The 24,830-nt window shown below is 46.9% G+C and overlaps 1 protein-coding gene across 1 annotated transcript in view; it reads right to left on the bottom strand.

Annotated features, from left to right (window-relative positions):
• Window positions 1-613: 613 nt before the first annotated feature.
• LOC104545299 (centrosomal protein of 170 kDa protein B-like) overlaps window positions 614-24,830 on the bottom strand; it is a gene marked incomplete at its 3' end in the record, with an annotated part of 35,056 nt that continues 10,839 nt past the window's right edge. Inside the window, exons 2-10 of the mRNA XM_010190400.1 lie at window positions 23,758-23,847; window positions 21,099-21,177; window positions 18,629-18,687; window positions 17,190-17,328; window positions 8,864-8,965; window positions 7,248-7,724; window positions 3,846-4,612; window positions 916-1,104; window positions 614-722 (exon numbers count right to left, since the gene is read on the bottom strand). Of these exons, the coding sequence (XP_010188702.1) occupies window positions 614-722; window positions 916-1,104; window positions 3,846-4,612; window positions 7,248-7,724; window positions 8,864-8,965; window positions 17,190-17,328; window positions 18,629-18,687; window positions 21,099-21,177; window positions 23,758-23,847 (2,011 nt within the window). The remainder of the gene's footprint in view (window positions 723-915; window positions 1,105-3,845; window positions 4,613-7,247; window positions 7,725-8,863; window positions 8,966-17,189; window positions 17,329-18,628; window positions 18,688-21,098; window positions 21,178-23,757; window positions 23,848-24,830) is intronic.

The following is a 24,830-nucleotide window of genomic DNA, read 5'->3' as shown; positions in this document are numbered from 1 at the left end:
ACCAAGAAAGGGTGCAAACATTTCCAAAAGCCAACTAAGCTCCATTTCTCACATACCCACAGGATGTGGGGGTCTGTAAACTGTCTTCCCACGTACAATGGGAGCCTGATCTCCTCCCACTCCCCTCCTCCCCTCCATATCCAGTTTTCTACGCTAATCTCCACACTTCAAACCCACCACCTGACAGCAGATGCCAGAGTAGCCTAAAATCCTCAGCAGAGCCAGACACAGGAGAAGCACACGAGAAAAAAGCACAAGTCAGCAATTAAGTCCAAAGCAACTTGCAAAGGGCTTTCATCTGGCATCATAAGGCAGTCTAAAATAATCATTACTTAGGGCTAGTTAACTCCCAAGGCCCTTATAATCTTTCTCCTTCCCATGTGCCCTTTAGTCATGTCAAATGTAACATTTAAGAACTTTCTGGATGACTGAAATGCAAACCAGAGGCTCACTCCATCTTTACTCCATTGGGAACAATTCACTCTGTACTTCTCATCCCCAGATACATTAGCTAAAATAGAAAAGAAGCCAAAACCAGATGCACAGAAGCCCTTAATCTCTGCTTTTCATGTCATTACGAGCTTAGATAGAGCAATGTCAGGATAAGACTTACCTGCACCTCCGTCACCCTGCCCAGAGGCAGATCCAGAGTCAGAGTAACTGTCTGCGAGGCTCGCCCACCTGGAGACCCACTTCTGACTCCCCTGAGCTGCTGCAGACATCTACAACAAAGCGGGGAAGACAGGGTCAGAAAGAGGGGTTGTAAACCAAACCTAGCCACAAAACCTCACCTCTCACGCACACATCACTCAGTCTCCTCAAAATGGAAATCAATCTACGCGTCACATTTCCGTACAGACAGAAAACCCATCTAACACCTCCACCACCCCAGCAAGACGCCTGCACTGCCCGTACCTGCACATCAGCCTGAGACCCACTCACAGCTTTTGAGGCAAACGCCTGGAGCAAAGGTGACTTCTGACTAGTGCCGTTTTCACTGATTAGATGCTGGTGAGAACTGGAGTCATCTTTTTCACCTTTAATTACTGGTCTAAAGGATGAAGATATTCTGGAAAATTCAGGCGACTCAAGGACACCAAAAACCTGGAAAGGGGTTTGCACAGGAAAGATTAAAAATCCAACAGAAAGATATTAGCCCAAAATCCAAATCCAAAGCACTAGTCACACACAAACTATGATCCCAAAAGGCTAGAAATACTTGCCAACACTTCCATACACACTAAGTAAATCATTTTCTTCTCTACTCCACAGTAGCAGCTTTAAATCTTTAAATACACTCATTCATAGAATCCCGCTCACACCCACCTTTCCTCTCACCCTCATTGTTTTGCTGTGTTGCTTTTAACTAAGGCAGTAACTTTCACTGAAAGGGAGTCCCCTTTTCAGCCTTGAGACATTTAGGATGAGCATCACAAAAGCTATTTAACCAGCTAATTCACAGAGGATTAGAAAAAGCTGGGAAAGCTCCATCTCCAGGGTCTTTCATAGACTGTAGCAGTACACGGGCTGAGCAAAGCAGGCGTGAGGACCTGGGAAAGGATGCACCTCAGAAGGGGCGAGTGCTGGAGCTGGCTGGCCACATTCCCTCTGGACACAAACAGGCTTTCCCAGGGGGGTGACCAAGATCCACGCCTCCAAAGGGCTCGTTTCTCTTGCCTGACTACAAGGAGGTCAGAGGACGGTGCCACCACGAATGGTACCTAGGCTGGGCTGAGATAGCCTTAAAGTACTCCACTTCCATTTCTATTTATAAAAAAGGAGGCGGGGGGAGGAGGGAGCACAACACAAAAAGCAGCCATTTCAAAACCTCAGCAAGTCCGAGATTCGTATCATGTTTCTTCTGGGACAGAAATACTGAGGCCTGGTTATTACTGGCTGTTTCCCCAGTGGCAGGTCTGCCCTGCACCAAGTCTATGGCAGAGTCAGGAGCAGAATGTGGCCAGCTTGCCTGCTGGAGTCATGTCTGCAAAGACTACTTCCCAGAAATAAATGTATTATTGTGCCATTTTTCCTCATATTTCCCCACCAGAACAATTAACCATCTCATGTCAGGACTAGGGTCTTGCTGTGGCTTAAACAGCAGGATGACCATGAGCCAGCACTGTGCCCTTGTGGCCAAGAAGGCCAACGCCATCCTGGGGTGTATCAGGAGGGGTGGTTGTAGGGCAGAGAGGTTCTCCTGCCCCTCTACTCTGCCCTGGTGAGACCGCATCTGGAATATTGTGTCCAGTTCTGGGCCCTCAGGTCAAGAAGGACAGGAACTGCTGGAGAGAGTCCAGCGTAGGGCTACAAAGATGATGGAGGGAGTGGAGCATCTCCCTGATGAGGAGCGGCTGAGGGAGCTGGGGCTCTTTAGTTTGCAGAAGAGGAGACTGAGGGGAGACCTCATTCACGTTTATAAATATTTAAAGGGTGAGTGTCACGAGGATGGAGCCAGGCTCTTCTCGGTGACAAACAATGATAGGACAAGGGGTAACGGACACAAACTGGAACACAGGAGGTTCCACTTCAATTGGAGAAGAAACTTCTTCTCAGTGAGGGTGACAGAGCCCTGGCCCAGGCTGCCCAGAGAGGCTGTGGAGTCTCCTTCTCTGCAGACATTCAAAACCCGCCTGGACGCCTTCCTGTGTAACCTCATCTGGGTGTTCCTGCTCCGGCAGGGGGATTGGGCTGGATGAGCTTTGGAGGTCCCTTCCAATCCCTAACGTTCTGTGATTCTGTGTGATTCTGTAAACACCCTGCCCTGAAAGCTTCCGGCCACATTTCAAACCAAATGTAAGGCACAAGTGCAATAAACAAACAAGTGCGGAAGGCTAGGTCTAGGCTCACCGAACACTTCATACAAAGCTCTGAAGCCAGGTTCAATTAAGGCTTCCTTTAAACCCTACCATCCTCCTGCCTACACCTCACTAACTCTTCAGAGCAAGTTGCCAGTTTTGTTTTCATAACAGACGGCAGATGAAAGCTAAACCTGAAAAATCAGCCAAACTCTGGTTTGCCCTGCAGTGGCTTAGTTGGGTGGGGTTTTCTAAGCCTCTCCCTGATCTCTGGGGTTTTGTTTTTAGCCTATCGCTCACTTTGCAAAATCCAAACGGGTATAGATCCACCTGGGATTGCCTCTATCCTAGACCACACCTTTCGCTATCTCAACCAGCTGCCACTTGCCCTGCCAGCAAGCACTGCCTCTCTAACCAGGCACAGCCAAATTCAGAACCACCCACCACTAAGCCTTATGAAGGATCAAGGGCACCAGCCCTTGGCCTGCATCTCCTTTTTCCTACCACAGGATGCTGCATCAGTGATAGGCTGCAGCTCTCATCCTCTCATCCTCAGAACAGCAGACAGGAGGTGATGCAAGGCCAAGGCAGAGGACTGGGAGCAGTCCCAGAGAGCAAAGCTGCTCCCAGTCACAGCTCTCGGCAGGGTCAGCCTGATCTTTCATCTGCTGTTGCCTTTCCTCTAAACAGATGGCAAGCCCGCTCTTGCATTTTTGCATCCAAATCCCATTTTGGAAGCAAGGTAGCTCCTTGCTGTGGGCTTACCTTGCCTTCTTGCACTCTAGGAGTATTTTGTTTGTTTGCAATTTTGTTGTTTTGGGGTTTTTTTTGTTTTAAGACTAGACTCAGTTTTTTCAATGCTTGTCCTTACCACAGGTCACCCAGGATGATTTCCCACCCCTAACCATAAAACCCTGCTGCATCCAATTGAAAGGGAGCAGTCCTTCATGGCAACAGCTAATGAAGTGAGGCCCTCCGGCACAAGGTGCAGAAGCCCAAACTTTTCGCCCTCAGCTCGCTGGCCAAACACAGAAACGCAGCATTTACCTGGTCTATCATTTTTCGTGCTTCCTCCACCTCTTTATCCTGCGACTCTGTCTCAATGGTGTACGTGCCCGTCTCGCTCACGCTGTCTTCCTCATCATTCCTCCTGCCCTGCGCAGACTTTACCTCCGGAGGTGGAGCAGGGGCAGGCTCTGGTTCTGATGTTATAACCACACGTGGAGCTACTGGCCCAGGCAGAGGGGCAGGTTTCTCTGTGCTTGGCTTCCCAGACTGAGCAGTCTCCCGCAAGTACTCAGCCATAATATCCTGAGCCATTTTAGACTTCCTCCCAACGCTCCCGTAAGTTTTGGCCGACGCTCTGGAAGAAGAGGAGGTCGAAGAGCTCATCCGATCCTCCGTCTTCTCCCTCTTGAAGGAGCCAGTTCTTTGGGTCCCAGAGGAGCTGTTATTACTGGGTTTGCCCGCCTGGGCCCCGAGGTGGGATGGTGGCACCGCATTTCCCACCTTCTCAGCCGGCGGCGCGTTCTTGCGCTTTTCAACTTTGGTCTTCAGGCCCAGATCGGTGTCGCTCTGGGAGGAGTGAGCGCTGTGCGTGAAGGACTGCGACCGCTTCTTCCGCGGCATGTCCTCGAAGAACTCGATGACGAAGGCCTGCTTGTTGTGCAGCATCTCGTGGGGATCACGCCTCATCTGGCGCTGCAGCCTGGTTTGCTCCGCGGCGCGTTCGCTGCCCGTCGTCCCCTCCTTCTCCACCTTGGGCGCCACAGGGTCTTCGGAGTCGCTCTGCGTCCCGTCCTCATGCCTGTTGCCTGAAATCAAGGGATGGAGCTTTGACTTTCATATTCTCCGTTGCTGTGGCCCTCCCAGTTGATATTTATCTTGTCAGTTAAAAGAAAAAAAATCCTATGGGATGGAACAACTCAAAAGACATCTGCTGTGGTACAGGGACTGCATCACATCAGAGGACATTAAAGAGAAGGCAGCTGTCTCCTGACCCCACTTTTCACAACTGGTTGGCTACAGTTATTAAAAATCAATTCAAGAAATTATTTCAATCCCAAGGGCTTCTGATTTTGTAACACTGATTGGTTTAGATACCTAATGGTTTGTTTCCTTCTTTCTTTTTTTCCCCATTATAAATAAAAACGATGACATTATTTTGCTGTCCTGCCCAATTACTGCAGTCCAGAATCACCTCGTTAGGTTCTCTCTGTTACAGAGCTGAAACTTCTCTGCAGGATCAGTAAATAAATCCCACGTGCTGCAACCCATGAAACCAAATCCTCACAATGAAAGCCCAGATCAGAGCATCATGAGTGCGTGCGCCTCCGAGCATCCACGTTACCCCACTCTACAAGGGGGAATCAAACAAGAGGCTCACAGAAAAGTGGATTTGCAGGATTCTTTACCTTTCCTGAAGATTTAAGAACCACATCGTGACACCCCCATGAGTTACACCATCCCATCACCAGCCAAGCAAAGGTTAAATCATTATTTAGCATTCTCTGTGCTTAAATAAGCCATAATCCTCTTATGTTAGCGACAACCACCTTTACAACCTTCTCTTTGTATCAGTGATGCTCTGCCCCTCAGCACCTTACTTCAGGACTCTCAGAAAGTGAGTTAAAGGAGAAGTTAAAAGTAAACCAAAAAACAAACCTGTTTTTGGAGAAGGAAACGGGTGTGAAGGCACAGAACACGATTCAGTCAACGACCAGGAACCTGTCATTGGGAGAATGGGGAAAGAGGTCTCTGCGCTCTAGACTGTAATATGCAGCAAAATATACTGGCTAAAATACCACGTGTTTGAAAGGAAAACTGCTCAAACCTACTCTGCAAGTTCTCCAGACACATGAGTGAAGACCATTTATTACCTCGAGTTAGCTGTGAAAGATTAGAATTTAATACAAGACCCGTTCAACCCAGGAGCCAGTCCTCTGAGGAGTCTCCTAACGCTTTCAGTGAAGGAAGCCAGCAAACTTTGCATTGTGCCCAAGAGCTGATGAGCTTAGTCCTTAGAAGGGAAAGTTCTTAAATTAAAGGGTCTTGGCTAGGAGCTCTGTTGAATGCAAAACAGCAAGGATACGAGGAAGAACATCCACCGTGCCCATGGATGCCCCAGTAGAACACCACGCACATCCCTTCAAGCTGCTAAAGCCTGAACCCTCTGCTCTCGATACCACGTTTTATGACCACCACATTGTTCCTGAAAGTGAACGACTGTTACTAATGAACCCCGACAGCGGGCATCTCTGATCCTGAAGAGCAAACCTGGTAGGCAGCCAGCAGGAGCCTCCAAGACATCTTCAAAATGAGCCCTGTCAGAGGAACACGTTACTCCGCTATGGCAGAGAAAGGACAGCCTGCCCTCTGCCAAAGCAGAGGTGGATAAACTCCTCAGGCCACCAACACTACATGTTTTAATCAAATGTCCAAAGAGTTGATTTCTGGATATGCAAATTATGCACTAAATTACCTCAACTTCTTTCCATGCCTTATGGACCATAAAGAGGCGAGTGCAGTCAGTCTGGTGTTCCTGTGCATCACTCAGGAAAACCCTGGGATGAGCAGCAGCTGCCTAACTCCCCAGTTTTCTCCAAGAGGAAAGAAGAAAACTACTACTGAAGCACATTTGTATTCCTGGCAACGTTCTCCAGCAAATCAACAAAATCCAGTATCACAACAACAAAAAAAACCACATCCAAACCTCAAAACCCAAGTTTTGCAAAATATATTCCAAGTCACGTGAGAAGCATGTGTGTCCCATCAGCTGCACTAAGAACTGAGCTCCAAACTACACTTCAGACCTTTGGAAAGCCCCAAAGAATTCCTCGCAGTGATGCACTTAAAAGGACTCAGGTCCACAAAACATGAAGCTCTTGAACAGAGCAGGATTTCAGAGAAACTTTAGTTTAAGCAAAGAAATCTTGTTCTACAAGCACAACAGTTCCCTCCACGGGTGATTATGTAGATCTCAACTCTATCAGCAGTCTCTGTGTCACGACCTCTGGTCGTCTGACCAAGAGGCTCTGGTCATTCCAGCCATCAGGATGACCATGCTTAGCCTGTTCTGGACTACAGCTCAAAGGTCATTCTTTTGCCTAGGAGAAGCCAAGAAAAGAAAATCCACTGAAATATCTGCCTGACCACATGGAAATTATTTTAGACATTTAAAAACAAAAATCCTTTTTTCAATCCCTGTTACTGCCAAGCAGACTGGACTGTCCCCAGGCCAACTTCACACGTGACTTCAAGGCCAGGTGAAGAGTCTGCAAGCCAGACTCGAAACTATTAACAGTCACTCATGAAATATTCTTCATGTGGCAAATTTGCAGCGGATAATTAAGTCCAGTTCTCCTTGACAGGAGAGTTTTTCCCCTTTTATTATGCTGGATTTGCACAGCCAACAGAGAACTATGTCCATATGACGAGACGTTCACTCACCTTTAAGCGTCCTCACGTGCACCGGCAGGTCGCTCTTTGTACTGTACACATCCTCTCCTGGAGACTGACATCTCAGCAGGCTTGGGTCGTTCTGGACAAGCCAGTCAGCCACTTTGCTCTCTGCTGACATCACTTCTGTATGAGCTGGTTCCTTACTATACGGTCTTCTCTGTCTGAGCGAAAATTTAGTTACGTGGTCTTTTATCTTTATTTTACCAGGGGTACCATCATCAAACTCAATGGTGAAAGAAGCATGACTCTGTACGACGGGGGCCACTACAGCATCGATGTCCTTTGTTGGGATCTCGTGGACCTGTGTTTCTGGAGATTTTGACGGCTGCTGAAATTCTTTAGTTGGAATCTCAAAATAACTTGGCTCTCTCCGGAAGGGAAACACAGACTGTTCTTGTGTATCTCTATAAGCAGAAATATTACCATTCAGTTCCTCTTCATGTTGCGTTATCTCTTTTGATCTTTCTACAACAGGGGGGGAAAAAAAAGGCAAGAAAACCTTAAATTCACAAACATTAGCTGAAATGGATTAAAGAAAAAATACCAGTTCTGTTTCAGATAGCTTTGTACTCTGGCCTTACCACTGAAATGACTGCTTACTGCACTGCTGCAATCTGACCAACGGTTGTTATACTCACTATGTCCTTTCTCCCACTGCTGCCCAAAGAGAGAGCTGAACACACACACACACAGAGTTATGTTTTGGCAGAACCTACGTGGTTGGTGAAATGTAGGGTTTCTGTACACCAGGGCTGATGTGGAAGGAAGATGCTGTTTCACTCTGTTGAATTCACTCACATGCGCACCCACTCAACTTTCTGCAGTTCAAAGGAAAAGCTTGAGCGTGCAAAGCTGATCACAGGCATGTTTTTGCTGGATCAACTCCTAATTCCGTAACATCAGCAGGGACAAACCCACATCTTTCCAGTAGTACCCAGAGGGTCGCTTCTTTATTTCAACTTCTTGGTAGGGCTGCTAATCACAACCCCTCTCTGTTAGAGAGCAGTTAGGCTGCATGTGCATCAAAACACAATGCTGCTTTGTGCAGCGAAGCGTATGCTTGACAGAAACACCAGGTTTACTGCACAAGTGGAAAAAAAGATGTATCTTCCATGCATACAGATTCACAGCAACAGGAGTGGTAAGACTAACTGGCTTCCAAGGGTAAAGAGGTGAGAAACGGATTGCTTCCGTATCAATCAAATCCAGCCCAGTCAATGCATCAGCTCTGAAGTGCCTCTTAGATAGGAAACTGCTGGAAGACTCAGTGGATGGTTTGCTCAGGCAGGCTGCATACAATCACAGATACAGCACTGCTGTATAACTAGGTCTCAAATGAGCTTAGTGAGACCTTCCTTGTCTGTACTGAATTAGTCCACAACTGCTGTTTCTAATGTTCGAGTATTTTAGGGGAATCATTTCAATTTTCCCTTATCCTGGTTTCGGCAGCAGCAACCTACACATAAGAACGTGCAAATACGAGCACAAAAGCAGTGGTAATTAAAGTCCTGAGGCAGGATGACTTCACACAATAAAGATCAAAAGTGTGCAGAAATCTTGTGTCCCCCCCCACATCTTCTGCCACCCCAAATCACCTCCATTACCTGAGTAATGTTCCTCTTGCCTTCTGTCCTCCTTGTTATTTGCATCATCTTCTCCCCACCAGGAGGGCTGCCCATAAAGAGGGGTTCGGTAACTATTGGTTTCTAGGAAGAGGACAAGCAAATACTTTGACACAGAAAACATCCATTGACCACGTTCACAGAAGTCAACCACGTGCCAAAAAAAGGGGAAATCAGCAGGGTCAGATGAGATTACGTACCTGTTACGCTGCAGTTACAACAACAGCAAACCACACACGATAACGAGCATGTTCAGGCTTTTATTTTTCCTCCCCTTTTTTCCTGTTTTACCTTCTGCTGCACGATGCTGACTCCACCTCCCCTCACCATCTTGCATAGCCGTGTTTCCCAAACACTGGCTTTTCTCCCTTCCTAGCCTTGTTATTCACAGGAACTGGAAGATTTTTGGCAGGATAGACTACAAAACCCTAACCACAAAATTGTCTGCAACTCACCAGCAATTCAGGTGAAAAGAGAACTTTTCTCCTGACCTTAACCAGGAGGACTTCAGCTCTGCCCTTTCTTGCCCCACCATGTCCTTGGATGTTGTGAGGCCAGGGATTTTTTCCAACTATTCACCACTCCCACTCTAAGTGACACACATCCCACAGCAGGAAATTCTTGAAGCGTTACAAATTTAGGGAAAATGCTAAAACTATCTCCTTAAACATACATAAAGAAGTAAACTCTTGCCCTCTAAAGCTTAAAGTAAACCAAGCGGACTCCAGAGTCACTGCAGGACACAGGTTTTTCTCATGGAGAAGCTTCCCCTAGGAGGACCAGACTTCTATAATTTTCTCTGGTCAAGGAGCCCACACAGGAATTCACTGCAACCCAAAGGAGCTGATCCACTGCTCCTTGTTCTGCCTCCCACAAAACAAGATTGAGTTTTGCAATGCCTTGGGCTGCTGCTGTTAATGCAACAAGTAAAAATGCCACAACTCAAGTTAACTGTGGTATGGTTGCTATGTTTTTATTATAGTTGAAGAGAAGCAAATAAAGTCGCTTCTGTTCTTTCATCTGGAGGTGATAGAGACACAAGCGTAGGTCAGGGGCTGAGGTTAAGCTCCAGCTTGGTTGGCTGCTGCTGTCTCTACCCATAAGAGCCACCAGCACACGCGTTACTGGCCACGTCTTAAACCCTGGCCCCAGCTCCAGAGCCATAGCTCGGCTGCTACCGCCAGCTGCTGCTCGGCGTGTGATTTTCAAACCATGAAAAGAGCAGCCCTCAAACAGCCCTGCAATTCTGCATGCCTTACTTTAAAAGGGACAGAAAGCAGCCATTAGCATAAGGGAAGTCAGCAAAGGAAAGGGAATTAAGTCAAAGAAATCAAGAAGGCTGATTTTATGCTGCTGTTTCTAAAGCTACACAGACCCAATGGCGACTACTTCAGATGGTTTGGGTTTTGTCCTAAAACAGCTCCAGAGATATATAAGCTCACACATTGACAGTACACAGGCAAAAATTCTGCTTTACAGATGCAGCCCACAGGCCCCTTTCAAGAGATCCTCTTCATGTTTCAAAATTAACCATGCTGCCTCCCTTCACACTGAGGATCAAAAGAGGCTGAAAGTATGACTCTCCTCTCTGCCTAGAGTGCGGGGAAGATAAACTGCGTTCCCATTATGTAGGCAGCCTTTGAAAGTTCAAAGGAGGAAGCATTTCTCACCACGAATAAATTGGAATTGCCAAGCAATGCATCTCATAACTGAGGATGGGCAAACCACTCAAGGGAGAGAGAAAGAATAAAACAAGGAAAAAGGAAAAAAAAACCAATCTATTCACAAGCTTGTCAATGAACAGAAGCATCCAAATGTGGGGTTGTCTCTGCTAGGCTGACACCTTCTGTCACACAGCCTAGCAGAAACCTGCCGCTCTCTCTTCACACCATGACGTGCCCTCTAGACCCCAGCCACGCAGGATCTGCTTTGCCAGCAGGGATCTCTTTTGGGCGCACACTGCAGTGGATTATCACCCTGTGAATTGCAGCATTGACCTTGGTGTTGATGGCCAAGAGGCAGGCAGGGCCGGGAAGAGGAGAACAAGACTCTGGGGTGATGGACAAATCCATTAAAAGCAGCCAGGAATCACAGAATCCCAGACCGTCAGGGATTGGAAGGGCCCTCCAAAGCTCATCCAGTCCAATCCCCCTGCCGGAGCAGGAACACCCAGATGAGGTTACACAGGAAGGCGTCCAGGCGGGTTTTGAATGTCTGCAGAGAAGGAGACTCCCCAACCTCTCTGGGCAGCCTGGGCCAGGGCTCTGTCACCCTCACTGAGAAGAAGTTTCTTCTCCAATTGAAGTGGAACCTCCTGTGTTCCAGTTTGTGTCCGTTACCCCTTGTCCTATCATTGTTTGTCACCGAGAAGAGCCTGGCTCCATCCTCGTGACACTCACCCTTTCAATATTTCTAAACATGAATGAGGTCTCCCCTCAGTCTCCTCTTCTGCAAACTAAAGAGCCCCAGCTCCCTCAGCCGCTCCTCAGAAGGGAGATGCTCCACTCCCTCCATCATCTTTGTAGCCCTACACTGGACTCTCTCCAGCAGTTCCTGTCCTTCTTGAACTGAGGGGCCCAGAACTGGACCCAGACTATGTCTGGAGTATCCATGCCTAAACATGAACGGGGCATAGTGAAGGGGCTCCACCCTGAAGAAACACATGAGATTTTGGACATTTGTCTCAGATTAATACAGTCAATTATAAAAGCACATCAGTAGTTTATTCTAAGGTGCTCGCGGAAGAAATCCTGAGCATACTACCCTATGGATGAGAAGCAAAGACCGCCTCACACTCAACCCTTGCACAAGCAGCACCTTTCCCAAGGATGGGTGCTGTTACTACTGCCACCTTGCAAGGAGTTGCCTCATCACAGCTCATCTCTCCAGCACATCCCAGCGCCTCACAGGATCCCAAAGGCCCCCTATTCTAGAACCTAGTTACCTGTTCTAGAAAATTTTGTTTTCAAAAGGGTAGAGGTGAGCTAAGAGAGCTTGGAAACTCCCCAAATTCCCTCTCTGACAAAAGCGAGCACAAAGCCAGAATCCCAGGGCATGTCAAGGAGCACCTACAGAGAGCCCATCAGCTTGGCCAGAGCACACAGACCTGGGGCCACCAGGGCAAGGGCTGCTTCGCAGCACTCACTGCATGGTGCCACGAGGTCCCTCCTGCCCCACACACAGAGCTCACACGGCCCCACCTGCAGCACTCCCTTACAGCACGGGTAGCACATCTGCTCACTTCTGTGGGTTATTTTTCATCCCTTCTACCTCAGTCTCCACAATAAACTGGAACTTCATTTTGAGGACTGCAAACAGCACAGATGGAAAGCCAAGGAGTCAGTATCTTGTTATTTGGGGACAGTTTCGATATTTTAAGAGCGATCAATGTTTCCACTGAGCCTTCATATTAATTTGCATTTTGGAAAACATTATCTAATGACACAGACACCCTCATTCTCAGCTACTGCTGAAAGCGGCCAGATCCTCAGTCAGAGGAAAATTTCCCCGATTTCAGAAGAGCTACAGGAATTTGCTGCCCTGCTCACATCAGAAGCTTCTGTCTCTTCTCGTTTGCCAGCACGACCGACCTGATGCCTCTTCCCACGCCAGCTTTAACACAACAATATTACATACAAATGGGGAGGGTGGGGAAAAAAAGCACGATAGGAAGGCAGCTAAACCAGATGGCTGTGACAGAAGCGGGCCAGGGAGCAGCTACGTATGCGGTTGTGCCAGGGGGCTTTGTTCTTTAACAGCTGGGATACATTTTGGGTAGCAACCTCACCTTGGACTCACAGCATCCAGAGCAGCATGTCTGCCTGTGTCCCCAGACACGCACACCACCCTGAAGCCACAGCCTGTCTGGTCTATTTTAGTGTAAGGTGGAAGCTCTTGCAAGAGCAGAGAGACCCAGGGCTTGCCCGAGTCAGCAGCGAAGCGAGGAGCACCAATGCAAACAAACTGCTCACTCGTTTTAATGACATGAGACTTCCTCCAACTGATGGCAGCTCGTTACCAATTCTCTCCACTGCATGCCAGGCTACCCAGATGGTGCCAATTCATTTAGACATATTTCTTGGCTCATCAATTCAGGCAGACAGCCCGAAAACCATCCTTTTAGATAACCCAATTGAGGTCAGCACAAGCATTCAGCCAAAAAACCACTGAGCTATCGGTGACAGTGTAGTACAGGGAAGATCACTGACATGCGTGTGTTCTGCTCCTGGATTTCAGTCTTCGGGGCCATCGCTCAAGAGAAAAAACAAAGGCTGTTTTAGCGCAGAACAGGCAAGGTCCATTTGTTTAAGACGTCTAACAACGATGCGGCCAGCTAAATTAATACAAAACTACTGATCACCTGAAGGAGAGGCACCACATCAAGAGAAAATGAGATGTATGAAGACAAGGGATGTGTCTATGGAGAAGTGAATCACATAGAACAACGCAAGGGCAGGACCAAAAATGACAGTCCAGGTGATGACAGGGAAAGGAGAAAGCCTGCATTAATGCTTTCTATCAGCAACCGGGCAGTAGAGCTCTCACGATGAGCAGGCAGCTCCCACACCGAGGGGTCTGATTTCCCTTGAAGGAATCCCCCCGTGGTCAGGACAGGATGAGGTCCGCACTTTGCCCACGTCCTCACAAAGCTGCAAATCATCACAGGAGAGACAGACAGCAAGAGCAAATTTCTCTGCTGACAGAAGCACGCATAGCTTTGAAGCTGTCTACAGCAAGTCATAACTAAAGCACGAGAAACCCAGCTAGCTTTCAGTCCAACCGTTTTTGATTCATTATTAATAACAATAATGTCCATCTTCAGAAGATGCAGAGTAGGCTTCTTACAGCAGAGGCCCTGGGGAAAAAAATATCATCTTACTATAACGTTTTACAATTAATTCCTTACATCTCTGCTTTTTAACTCAAAATAGAGAATTCAGATCCAATAGGAATAACCATAAAGCAATTCTCTGACTCTCTGCTGCAGTATTGATTTCACGTGTGCGTGGCAAACCTAAGACCTGGTCTTTTGTACCTGCTGTGAACATTCACAGATGCCAGAGGCTTTCAAATCAGGCTGATAATCACAAATTTATTTGTATCGTGGTCAAACCTTTAACACGCTGCAGGTATCACAACCCTCGCTCAGACAAAAAGCAGATACACCACCACCACTCCCCTAAATTAAAGGCTAGGGTAGAGCTGTGCATCTAAATAGCTATTACCATGATCTCATGGGGAAGGCAGCCAAAGACCATGGAAACCACTCCACGACTGGGCACAGCTCCCACTGCCTCCATCCACGCTGCCTGCTGCCCTCAGCCCCGGACACCAACGAGACTTTCCAGTCGGCCACTCTGCTGAGAGGACTCCCTCCCTAATGACACAGACACCAACCTGGCGAGCAAGACTGTTTCACAGAGCTCGGGAGAAGCTCAAGTCCTGCTCCTGCAGTCGGCGATATCCACTTCAGCTGGATGCTGCAGGCAGCCTCCACCTCTGCAAAGTCAGGCCTGCAGCAGTTATTCAGAGGTTAGTCCTCAGACTCGGCATTATCTACTCTCAATAGCCTGTGAGGGCCTTAAAAAAATTAAATTTAAAAAAAAAATAATCAAGATGAGCCTGAGGATTAAGTATGTGCTGAAACAGAAGACCACAAAGTAGCTTATCTCATCCAGTACCTCCACTCAGGTAGCAACAGATGGGGATTGTGACAGTCTTAAAACCCGCTCAGTTTAAGGCTGTACCTGGCCTCCTGATCATGCAAGGCTTTAAACGAGAGCGCTGACGGTTATTTTTAGCATTAACTAGCTGAACTGCGGGCACTTCTCTTATTCATATCTATATCCAACCCCTAGGGCTTACCAACCTCCCTGCTGCAAACATTTCACAAAGACTGATCATTTTCTGCTTACAGGCAACACGCACCCAAAAGCTGCAAGTTCAACAGCACAAAGACTAACTGGCTGTTTCCTATTCACTCCACTGGAGCTCTTTATCCTCAGCCCCTCACCTCCTCTCATTTCTAAGCAGCTCTAATTGTTCCCATTGTTTTGTTAAACCTCTTCCCTGAAAGCCTGCATTCCCTCTGCCTCTTTTCCACCCTGGGAAGTGATCTTTCTAAAGGCTTTTGTCACCCCAGATCTTGCTTTAATTAGTCAATGCAAATTCCTAAATACCTACAGGCTTAGGAAAACAGCTCTTTCCCCAAAGCCTCTTTCTGCTGCCACTAAGCAAGCCCATTCTCCGTAAGAATACTACATTCTTCTTTCCACTAATCATTTTAAATTGCTGCCACTCCTCTGAGCAATCAAGGAGAAACCGTGCATGTGTGCAGCTGAAGACAAGGTGAATTACTCACATCGCAGATGAGAAAGGGACCCACTGATCATTCTGCTCACGGGACAGAGATGCTTTTTGGAGAATGAGGTGCTGATTTAACGCTCAGACTCCCTCCCTTGCTTCCACAGGCTCCAGTCCAATCCAGCAAAAGACTTCCAACCTAAAGTCCTGAATTCCTCCATCTTTCAGGGGGTTTAGCAGCACTTAGAGACGTTTTCCACATCCGTCCATCAGTCCTGCTGCAAGTGACATACTTCAGTAGTGGCCCCCAGTAAGAACTCACAGCCCTTTTTGCCTGAGACCTATGGTCTGTGCCCACCAGCGATGACAAACACACTGCAGGTCTACAAACCGTGTGCTGCAGAAACAGGTCACCTTGCTGAAGAGTCACTCCACGTTCTGACTTTGAAGATGCTCCACATATCAACCGCTTGTGATATGTAGGTTAAAAGCAAGCAGTGTGTATTCTGGAAGGTGTCAGGAATAAAAATTAGAATGTTCATGTGAGCAGGCAGCAGCAAAGGCAAACTGGTTCTGATTACTGGCAAACCGGCCCAGTTGCTGGCAATGCTCTTCAAGAACCTTGCGCCTCTTGCAAGGCAGCTGGGGAGCTCTCCTCCCAGTGAGGTTCACCTCTTCTCATCCTCTGCAGTGTCACGGTCAATCATCACCAACTTCATCCCTTTAACTGCCTGTTTGTGAGGCGAAGTCACAAATGCCACATCCACAGAAGAGGGTAACACGCAGACACAGCTAAAGCAACGCAAAGGAAGATTTTGTGGTGTGGAAAACGGGAATTGGGCACACAGGTACATGTGCATGTGCTTCCATGCACAGCTGGAGGAAACAGGAAGACCAGGGAGAAAAACTACACTGTTTTAGTAGTGTCAGCTTAGAGAGATTTTCCTAAAGACAATATATGGGAGATTAAGGTCAGCCAAGCCACTCCAATTAGTAATCACGAAGCCTTAACGGATTTACTCAAAGTTGCATACATTTCTAGAAAGCTGCTGTACCTATCTTTAGGTCAAATCGCCCAAGATGCTGTTTCACTCTTATTTGCCAATCCCCTTCCCTGCATTCACCACTCTGCTCCTTCCTTCAACAGTGTCTCTGCTAACCCTAAAGCCTTCCAATCGCTCTGCCATCCTGGTGCCACAAGGCCACCACTGGCAGTCATCTAACACTGGGATGCTTTAGAACCATATTTTCTAGAAGGCCACCAACAAATATCTAAACAGAACTGGGGGAGACCTGCCACGGCAGTACCTAGAGGAGGTAGGAACCTCAGATGGGTGAGACAAGACTGCTGGGAAGGTCTTGGCCCACCATGGTGGGGAACAGGAAGGGTCCTGAAAGGAAGAGTCAATAACAAAGGGGTCTTGAAAGGAAGACAGCAGTGGGTAAAGAAATGAAGAACACAAGCAATTTTTCAAATTGAAAAGATTTGCAGCCAGGGAAGAGTGAACCTGAAGTAAACATCTCCCAACTTTGGTCGTTTCAATCCCACTTACTGGCATGTTAGGAAATACAGCTTAAGACCATAGAGGGCTTTCAGAAAGAAATGGTTTGTCTCTGCTTTGCTTGCCTGCCAGCACCACGCCACAGCAGCCATGCATTTTCCACTCTGAGTCACCATCTCTGTTCAAATACCACCTCATGATTAGGAAATTAAAAATAGACCAGACAAGTGCCAAAGAACTTACCAAACCTGCTCGGCCCACACGTTCTCCAGCACACACAGAGCGACAAGGCATGTGTGAGCCATTATGCCAGCTGGGTTTTTTTTTTCAGGAGACCAAATCTCCAAAAAACTGAGTCTGAAATACTCACAGGTTTAGAAAGATGACCCTTCTGGAGCTGCTTCTAGATGCAGCCCAGACTCTGTACTTGATCTTGACCCAACGAAGGGCTTTCAAGCTGCACACTGTTCTGAATCTTGATTAACCGGTTCCCCAGCAAGTACCTGTAATTGCTTTCCTCTCTCCTTTCTCCAGCTTTGCTTGTGGGGACTCAGTGTAGACACCGTGCTCCATGGGCTGCTCCGCCCTCTTCATTGCTGAGCCCTTGTAATTCATCTGAAGTTGGCTGGTGTACTTCTCATGCTGGAGAGACACAAGCAAACAGTCGCAGGGCGCCCATGCAATCCGTGTGCAAGCCCATGGAAAAGTTAAACCACCCTTCCCCACAAACGGATCTCGCAAAGGCAAACACTGTGACTATGCTCTGCCACAAAAAGCAAGCCCCTTTGAGCAGAGGCTGTCAGCTGAGAGGCTTTCAGATACCCCACTGGAAAACACTAAGTGACAATTCTAGTCCATGAGGTCACTGTGACTTAGCTCTGCAAAACAGCTAATTAGGAAATCCTTTAAAAACTAAACTGAGAAGAATCAGAACTCAGGACATTTTCTATTCAGGATTTAAATCCTGAGAAATCTCCTTTATTCTTAAAGCAACATCATAAATTCTTTCAGGGTGCTCATCTGCATTATCTCAATTTTTCAGCAAAGGCAATTAAAATTTATTTTAATTCTTTCCCTCCAAACTCACCAGCTAGCAAAGTGACTCTGGCTTAGAACAGGCTCCACATTAACATAGTAAATGAACTATTTAAAAGTGGGTTTATTACAAGTAAATTCATCAAAGGGCGTAACCCATCCAGATTTCCCTGAGCAAGTTCAATGAATCATTTGGCCAATTGCAGCTGTTACATTTCCAGTACTTTCCAAGCCCTAAACATGGAAGCAGGGCCAAGAAGACAGCATCTGCCAGCCAAGGGGTGATGCTCGGCAGTGACAGCCGAGTCCCTCAGCTGAACATGGCAGCTTTCCTGCCTGGAGGGTTTGCTTTTCTGCCTTAGATAAGAGGGTACTTAAATATTTTGTACCTGCTACTGAACTCTGTTTAAAAAACACCTCACTGAGGACTGCTCAGTAAGTAAAAACAGGGAGCTTGAAGGCAGAAATGAGACGATTCACAGGAATAAATTAAACAAACTTTAGCCTGCTGGGGGAAGCGTGATGGAGCTGACCTAAGTCACCATGCTCAGAGACAGGCAGTTGTGCTCTCCTTCTGGGGAGGAACAAGTTCTGCTTCACCCCCAAGCTGATGTGCTGACTGTTCTTTCATACTGTACAGCTTTAGAAACATTTCTTCTTGGCAGTCACAAAACTGTAAATAACTTCATCTACATGTTAGCACAGGGATAAGAGAGATCAGAGCTGAGATAACTGGGAAATGTCTCTCTCTTCAAAGGAAGGGTTCATTAAGTCCCAATCCAAGGAAAGCCTCACATTGTAGAACAGTTTCACTGCCATCAAGAGTATTTTAATTCTTCAGACTGCCAGACCATTACTAGAGCACTTAAAAGTAAATAAAAGAGCACCTGCATCCAGATACCCTTACCTTTAATGCTTCTTCTGGGACTTTGTGTTGAATCTGCTCCAGGACATACATGTTTGAATGTACAGAACTCGTTAAGGAAATGGTAAAGGGATCAGATAGACAAAGACATTTAGCATTTAGTGACAGAAAGAAAATAAGACCATAAATCCAGAGAAGCTTAAAATTCACAGAGCACTGCAAGTTGCCAGTGCTGCATTCCACCGTGGTCTGCAGTGCCCGTTTTGCAACAGAGCATGGACCAGGGCAGGAGAACCTTGGGGGAGCACCAGCAGCTCTGTGCAGGACCCAGGGAAGCAATCAGAGCCCTGACTCGACTCACACCCCACTCCTCTCCACCCAGCTGCCAGCTCCAGACAGACCTCTCTCCCCCCATAGTATCCTGGCCAAGATGGGGCAGCCTTACACACTGGGGACCTGGGAATGGAAGAGTTCAGCTCCCTGCAGCGACACTCAGAACTATTGTGCTGTCTTGCCCCGACAAAGCCTTTCAGCCACTGCAGTTTCCTGGCTGAAAAGTAAATCAGGTCATGAGCTGCCGTGACCTCTTAGGAAGGGAGGCATTCAACGTGGTGGAGCCTAGGCAATAATCCTCAGTGACATTGGGTGGAGGAAAAAAAAACACGAAGCATCTGGCAATGTCATCATGAAGAACCCAATCAGGCCAGCACAGAGCAAAGGGCAGGAAAAAGGAAAGATGAAAAATGTTAGACTAAAAATAAACCAAGTGATATTGGCATAGCAGGGAAACTCCACAGAGCCTGCAAGTGAAACTGTAAATGGAAAAGAGACAAACGCTTTTATGCAACAGCGCATAGCTGCCTCCGAGACCTCAGGAGGTGCTGCTGTCCACACCGAGCTGAACGTGGTGCGTGCAGAAAGCACTGCTGGAGAGAGCACCACTGAACCAGCAAAGAAGGGGGAGAGACCGTAACTGCCACAGCAGCCACGCTGAAGTCAAGACACAGGTCTAAACCCCACCTTCTCTGAAGTGTTTCTGTTGAGGGCAGTAAGTTCTACAATTCATAAATGCAATCACTCACTTCACATGAATATCCATGTAAGGGCTGCAGGACTGAACACTTCAACTCAGCTGCTCAGAGCTGCTTTCTATAAAAAGTTTAAACCTGTATCACAGACAGTAAAACCTGCTCACGCTCTAGGCACTGGCTCATGCCTTCACTAGACAGCAAAGCTTCAAGTTTCCCCACACATCTAGAAATCAGAAAGCACTCTCTGGGCTTCAGCAAGGTTTGGAGTATTTCAAGGTCTACAGCATGGCCAGGCGCAAACTGGTTATCAGGAGGACAACAAAAGCACAAGAATGTGGCCTTTGGGTTTGCACCCAAACACTTCCTCCCCAGCCCCAATGGTAAAACTTAAGTCTCTGCCTCTATTCTCAGCAATGTCTGGACTGTTTCAACTGAAATTTCCCCGCAAAAGAAAAAAGAAACCTGGAGAAGACACTTGATACTGCTAAATTCAGCCTGAGTGGGTAAAGCTTGGCAGATAGAAGCAACTGGGAGAGAAAAAAAAAGTGAGAAAAAGGATTATATTACACAAAAAGGCAGCAATAAGAATCTCTACTTACCACAGCTGCTCAGCAGGCTCAGAAAGGCTTTCCAGCACCTATGCTTACAGCCAGTCATACAGTCAGGAGAAAAAGGAAAGGGATGCAGGCAAAGGTGTTTTAGCAGACACCAGCAGCATTTGTGACTGCAAAGCAAGCAGTAACTTCAGCGTAGCCTCCCTCAATAGAGGTGAAGGTTGCTATCGCTACAGAGAGATTTACTCTTGCATTTCATGGCAGGAGCAATTTGCACAGGCAAACTTCAATCGATACAGAGTCAAGGGCCTGACCACGAGCCCCAAAGCTAAATGTTTAAGGCTGAAGACCTGCAAATTATCCGAAAGCAAGCATTTGGGTGAAACGATTAACAAGTTGGATGAAAAAAACCCAGGAAGCTGTTAGTTCATACAAAAGCACATGAAATATGTTTGCTCCCTGGTTGGTATTAGCTACAGTTGCCACCCAAACAAAAAGAAAACAAATGCAGCCTTTCCTTAGAGCCTGAAGAGGCACCTCCACAGTTACTGCCTCCACAGTCACTACTGTCAGTGCAGGACCCGATTCAAAGTCCAATGATAGTAGCAGGCATTATGATTAATGTGCTCTGAATCAGGTCCATGGTGGAGAAACAAAGGCACCTCCACAGTTACTGCCTCCACAGTCACTACTGTCAGTGCAGGACCCGATTCAAAGTCCAATGATATTAGCAGGCATGATTAATGTGCTCCGAATCAGGTCCATGGTGAAGAAACAAAAGCTCCTGAATCATCTAAAGGCTCCAGGAGGCAAAACAAACACCCTCACTCATCAGTCCCAGTTAGCACCGTTATCCCTCCACGCAGCTAACAGCACAAAACCCAACCAACGACTGCATCGCACCCCCTCTTCAGACGAGAAGGATATCATAGCCGAAGCGAATGACATCATTCAGTTTTAGGGTGATGTACTTCTGGTCGGGAATCCTCACATCATTGACGAACGTCTGCAGGAAAGAAGCACAGGGATGTTTTTTGACTGAGCGTATCAAGGTGAGGCATCTCAGACAGACGGGGCTCTCGGAGGGCACCCAACCCCATCTGCCAACGGCACGGCACACATTTGGGGTGCACTAGCACAAAGTCAGCCAGGCGAGGAACTAAGTTCCCTAAAAAAATCAACAGCAAATAGCTCCCATGGGCAAGTTAGAGCATCTCAATTACGCTTCAAAGCAAGGTGCTCTGAAGGGACCTTTAGGGAGATCTACCTTTCCACCAACTGCAAATGAAATGAGTGTCCCTTGCTTGAACACGTAAACTCCATAGGAAGTTCAGATGGTCTTGGTTCTCCTCCACCCTTCACAACCGGCAAGAGCAGCAAACAGTGCCTCTCGTACTCTAATTCCTGAGCCCCAGCTCAGCTCTCCACTAGATGTCAAACAAGACTGGTGTCATCCCCAAGGCCTGATGATTCAACAGGCAAAGCCTATCTCAGAGGTAGGGGGGAATGAAAATGCACAGGAAAGCAAGTATCTGCAGTGGCATCACCGTGATGTCTTGGACAACGTGGCCTCAGACACCATATACCAGTACAACAGGCCCCTCATTTTTCCTGCGCCCCAAGGAGTTAATTGAGGGTCAAAGAAACTAAGTTATCATATAAAGGTGCAAGAAATGTACTTCATAGTCATGAACAAACATCTTAGATGTCTGAGATGCCCACTTTCAGAGGGGACGCCTCAAGGAACAATCCTCACAGAACAACGGGGGAACAAATCAAGCACTCCTGGATACCTTTCACAAAGAAACCCATGTAATTTTTGCAATAACCATGGCCAAATAAGATTGAATCACGACCTCAGCTGGAGCAGCACGAGCGTGCCAGCAGGGATGAGGCACTCAGCTGCACCAGGCAGTCACGGCATCAGGACTTGCCCTACCTCACAGACCAGGAACTCGCCGCTTGGGCTTTGTAGCCTCAGTACAAATGCAGCTATGCACAGATGAATCAAAATCATACTAGAAAATGAATGTAGATGCTTTCACTGAGGCACAGTCTTCTCCCTCTGCCTTCTCACCTCGGCCAAACCAAACACGCATGATAAGACCAAGTATTAATGACAGGGGAAAAAGAAATGCTAGAACAGGAAACTAGAACCCCAGCAGACAACAGCTCCCAGCTTCCCGGCACTTTACAGAAGAGCTGGAGAGCAGGCCTGTGATTTCAGAATAAAAGCAGTGAAGCTGGTTAAAAGGCACAGAATTCCTATTTGCATGAAATTTGTGAGAACGTAAAATTCTCACAACAGTCAGACCTGGAACAGGAATAATTACTTGCTGAACTTTCTGCAAAACAGAAGTCTGCAAGAAAACACATGTTGATGATGTTATCTATTTGTCCATGGTTAGTTTAAATAACCCAAGGAAACTTCTTACTGCAGATGGAAATGCTGCCTTCAAAACCCAGAGACTCTTTATAGAGACTGCAGAATCAGCTTAACATTATAATGAAAAAAACACAAAACATTTCGACAGTTAATATGAACCAGGGATTCCAGTTACTGGAAATACTCCCATTTCAGTAGGATTCTGTGGTTTCAGCTATTAGACTGAGAAGGATTAGCACTCATTCTCACTGTTTTCAGATGCCAGAAGAGGCACAAAAGTTGAGGTCTGCTTTAGCCACTGCTTTTGTACAAGTTTCTGGGTTCGTCTTGTGGTTTCGTGGTTGTGATGGTAGAGGGCTTCTGTTTCTAAGCCCAAAACAATGAGTGCAGTAAAACCCCTACTGGGGAGATAGTTATGTGAATCTAGCTTAGATCTGCTCCAGCAGAGGAATAACTCCACTGGTACAAAGAAACAGCTGAAAAAAGAGGCATGCTGTGACATTAGGACAGTTCTAACTACAATGGTGTATTTAAAAATCACAGAATTCAGGTGGGCAGACAAAGCCCTCACTGAGCTGCTTCACACCACCGCATGAATTGGGACCAGAGCAAGGGTTAAGATTGAGGCAGGCTCAGCTCCCTGTCCTGGGATCACATTACCCCTCAGTCTTCACGCAAACCAGGCTCAATGCAGACAGAAAAGCAGTTTTTATTACAGAAGAAGAGGTGGTTTTAAATAGTTTCTCCTCAAAGAAATTAAATGTCTCATCGGCCCATAAATCATTCTGTGCACTGACAAACTAATCGCCAAAAGGTCACCCTGCTCATGCTGAACAGCTGCTGCAGAATCTTCACTGGTTTAACGTTAACATCCCCAAAACGAGGATTTTTGCAAGAGATTTCTGTCTCTTTCTTTGCAAGAGTCTCTTTGATTTTGCGAGCCCTAAAGCATTCTGCAAGGATGCCAGGAGAAAGGGAAAATGAAACACAGTATTGACCAAAGCTTTCCTCTTCGAAGATGAGCTGCAACATGACCTCCATCTCGGGCCTTACAAATTATTATAGATGTTTAGCTTAACTCATGCCAACAGCTGCAGTGACCCAAAAGGGTCTAACAGTAGCATTAAGCGAGGGCACGAGTGCCTGCAGACTCAGCATGCTCTGTGTTCGCTTCCATCAGCCAGGAGGTTTGCTACTTACGCCATTCAAGCTGCCGAGATCCTTCACCCAGTGCTCATCCTTCTCCTTGTCGTAGTTGATCACGGCGTGCTGCTTATCGACACTGCGGGACTGGTAAGGGAAGCACAACGAATGGGAGATCGGTCAGGCGTAAGAGACGCTGTTAATCAAAGCAGCATTTAGACATTAAACTAACTTGATGCGTGGTAGGGGTAGGGAGGGGGAAAGCAGGAAGGATTCAATATTACTCACTACTATAAATAACCGAAGGATAAACAGTAAATGCTTCCATGGTTGTATAAACAGTTCCCTGAAGACAATGTGTTATTTGCATGGAGAGGGGGAAAAAAAAAAAACCAAAACACTGAAGGCTGTCAAGACAACACCATAATTTCAATAAATTGTATCAATACACGCTGAAAACAAAAGCAGTCAAACTGAAAGCCTGGGGGGCAGGATCTCAGCCAGTGCAAACCGAAGAGCTCCATTTCTCACCAGCTGAAGCCAGCGGCCTCATCACCAGTCACACTCATATTTGGGATTATTTCTTCCTATTTTCCAAAGAAACAAAAATAATTTTCTTAAGTTACAAACCAAACGTGCTCACAACGATGTATACTGCTTCCAGGATTATGTCCCAGAGTTTATTTTAATTCTAGGATGTTTTCCAAGTTGGAGAGAGGTTAGTAAACTTAGGATAAGAAAGAAGGCAATTCTGGGAAAATTCAAATTTGAGAACGCTAAACTGGACAGTGATTTGGTGCCGCTGGCTTTGCCGCCGTGCACAAGTACCAAATGCATCTCATCTTCAAAACAGAGTACGACACTTCAGCAGATACAGGGTCGGACTTCTGAGGAAGAAGTGTTGGAACAAAATCTCTCAATAATTCTGAAATATGGCATGCTACAGCTGCAAAGACACCAGACTGTCTGTATTTAGACATAACTGCCTCTCTTAACTTGAATTCTTGCTGCAGCTGACCTCAACCAGCCACTGGAACTGGTCAACCCTCCAGCACACACACGAGAGGCTCAGACCTCCCTGGTAGCTCAGGCCAGGGGAAGGGAAGGGAAGGGAAGGGAAGGGAAGGGAA

The sequence above is a fragment of the Mesitornis unicolor genome, unplaced genomic scaffold, assembly GCF_000695765.1.
Source record: "Mesitornis unicolor isolate BGI_N332 unplaced genomic scaffold, ASM69576v1 scaffold1208, whole genome shotgun sequence".
Taxonomy (NCBI): Eukaryota; Metazoa; Chordata; class Aves; order Mesitornithiformes; family Mesitornithidae; genus Mesitornis; species Mesitornis unicolor.
Note: the sequence above shows the minus strand (reverse complement) of the source record. Positions and strands in the feature narration are given on the sequence as shown.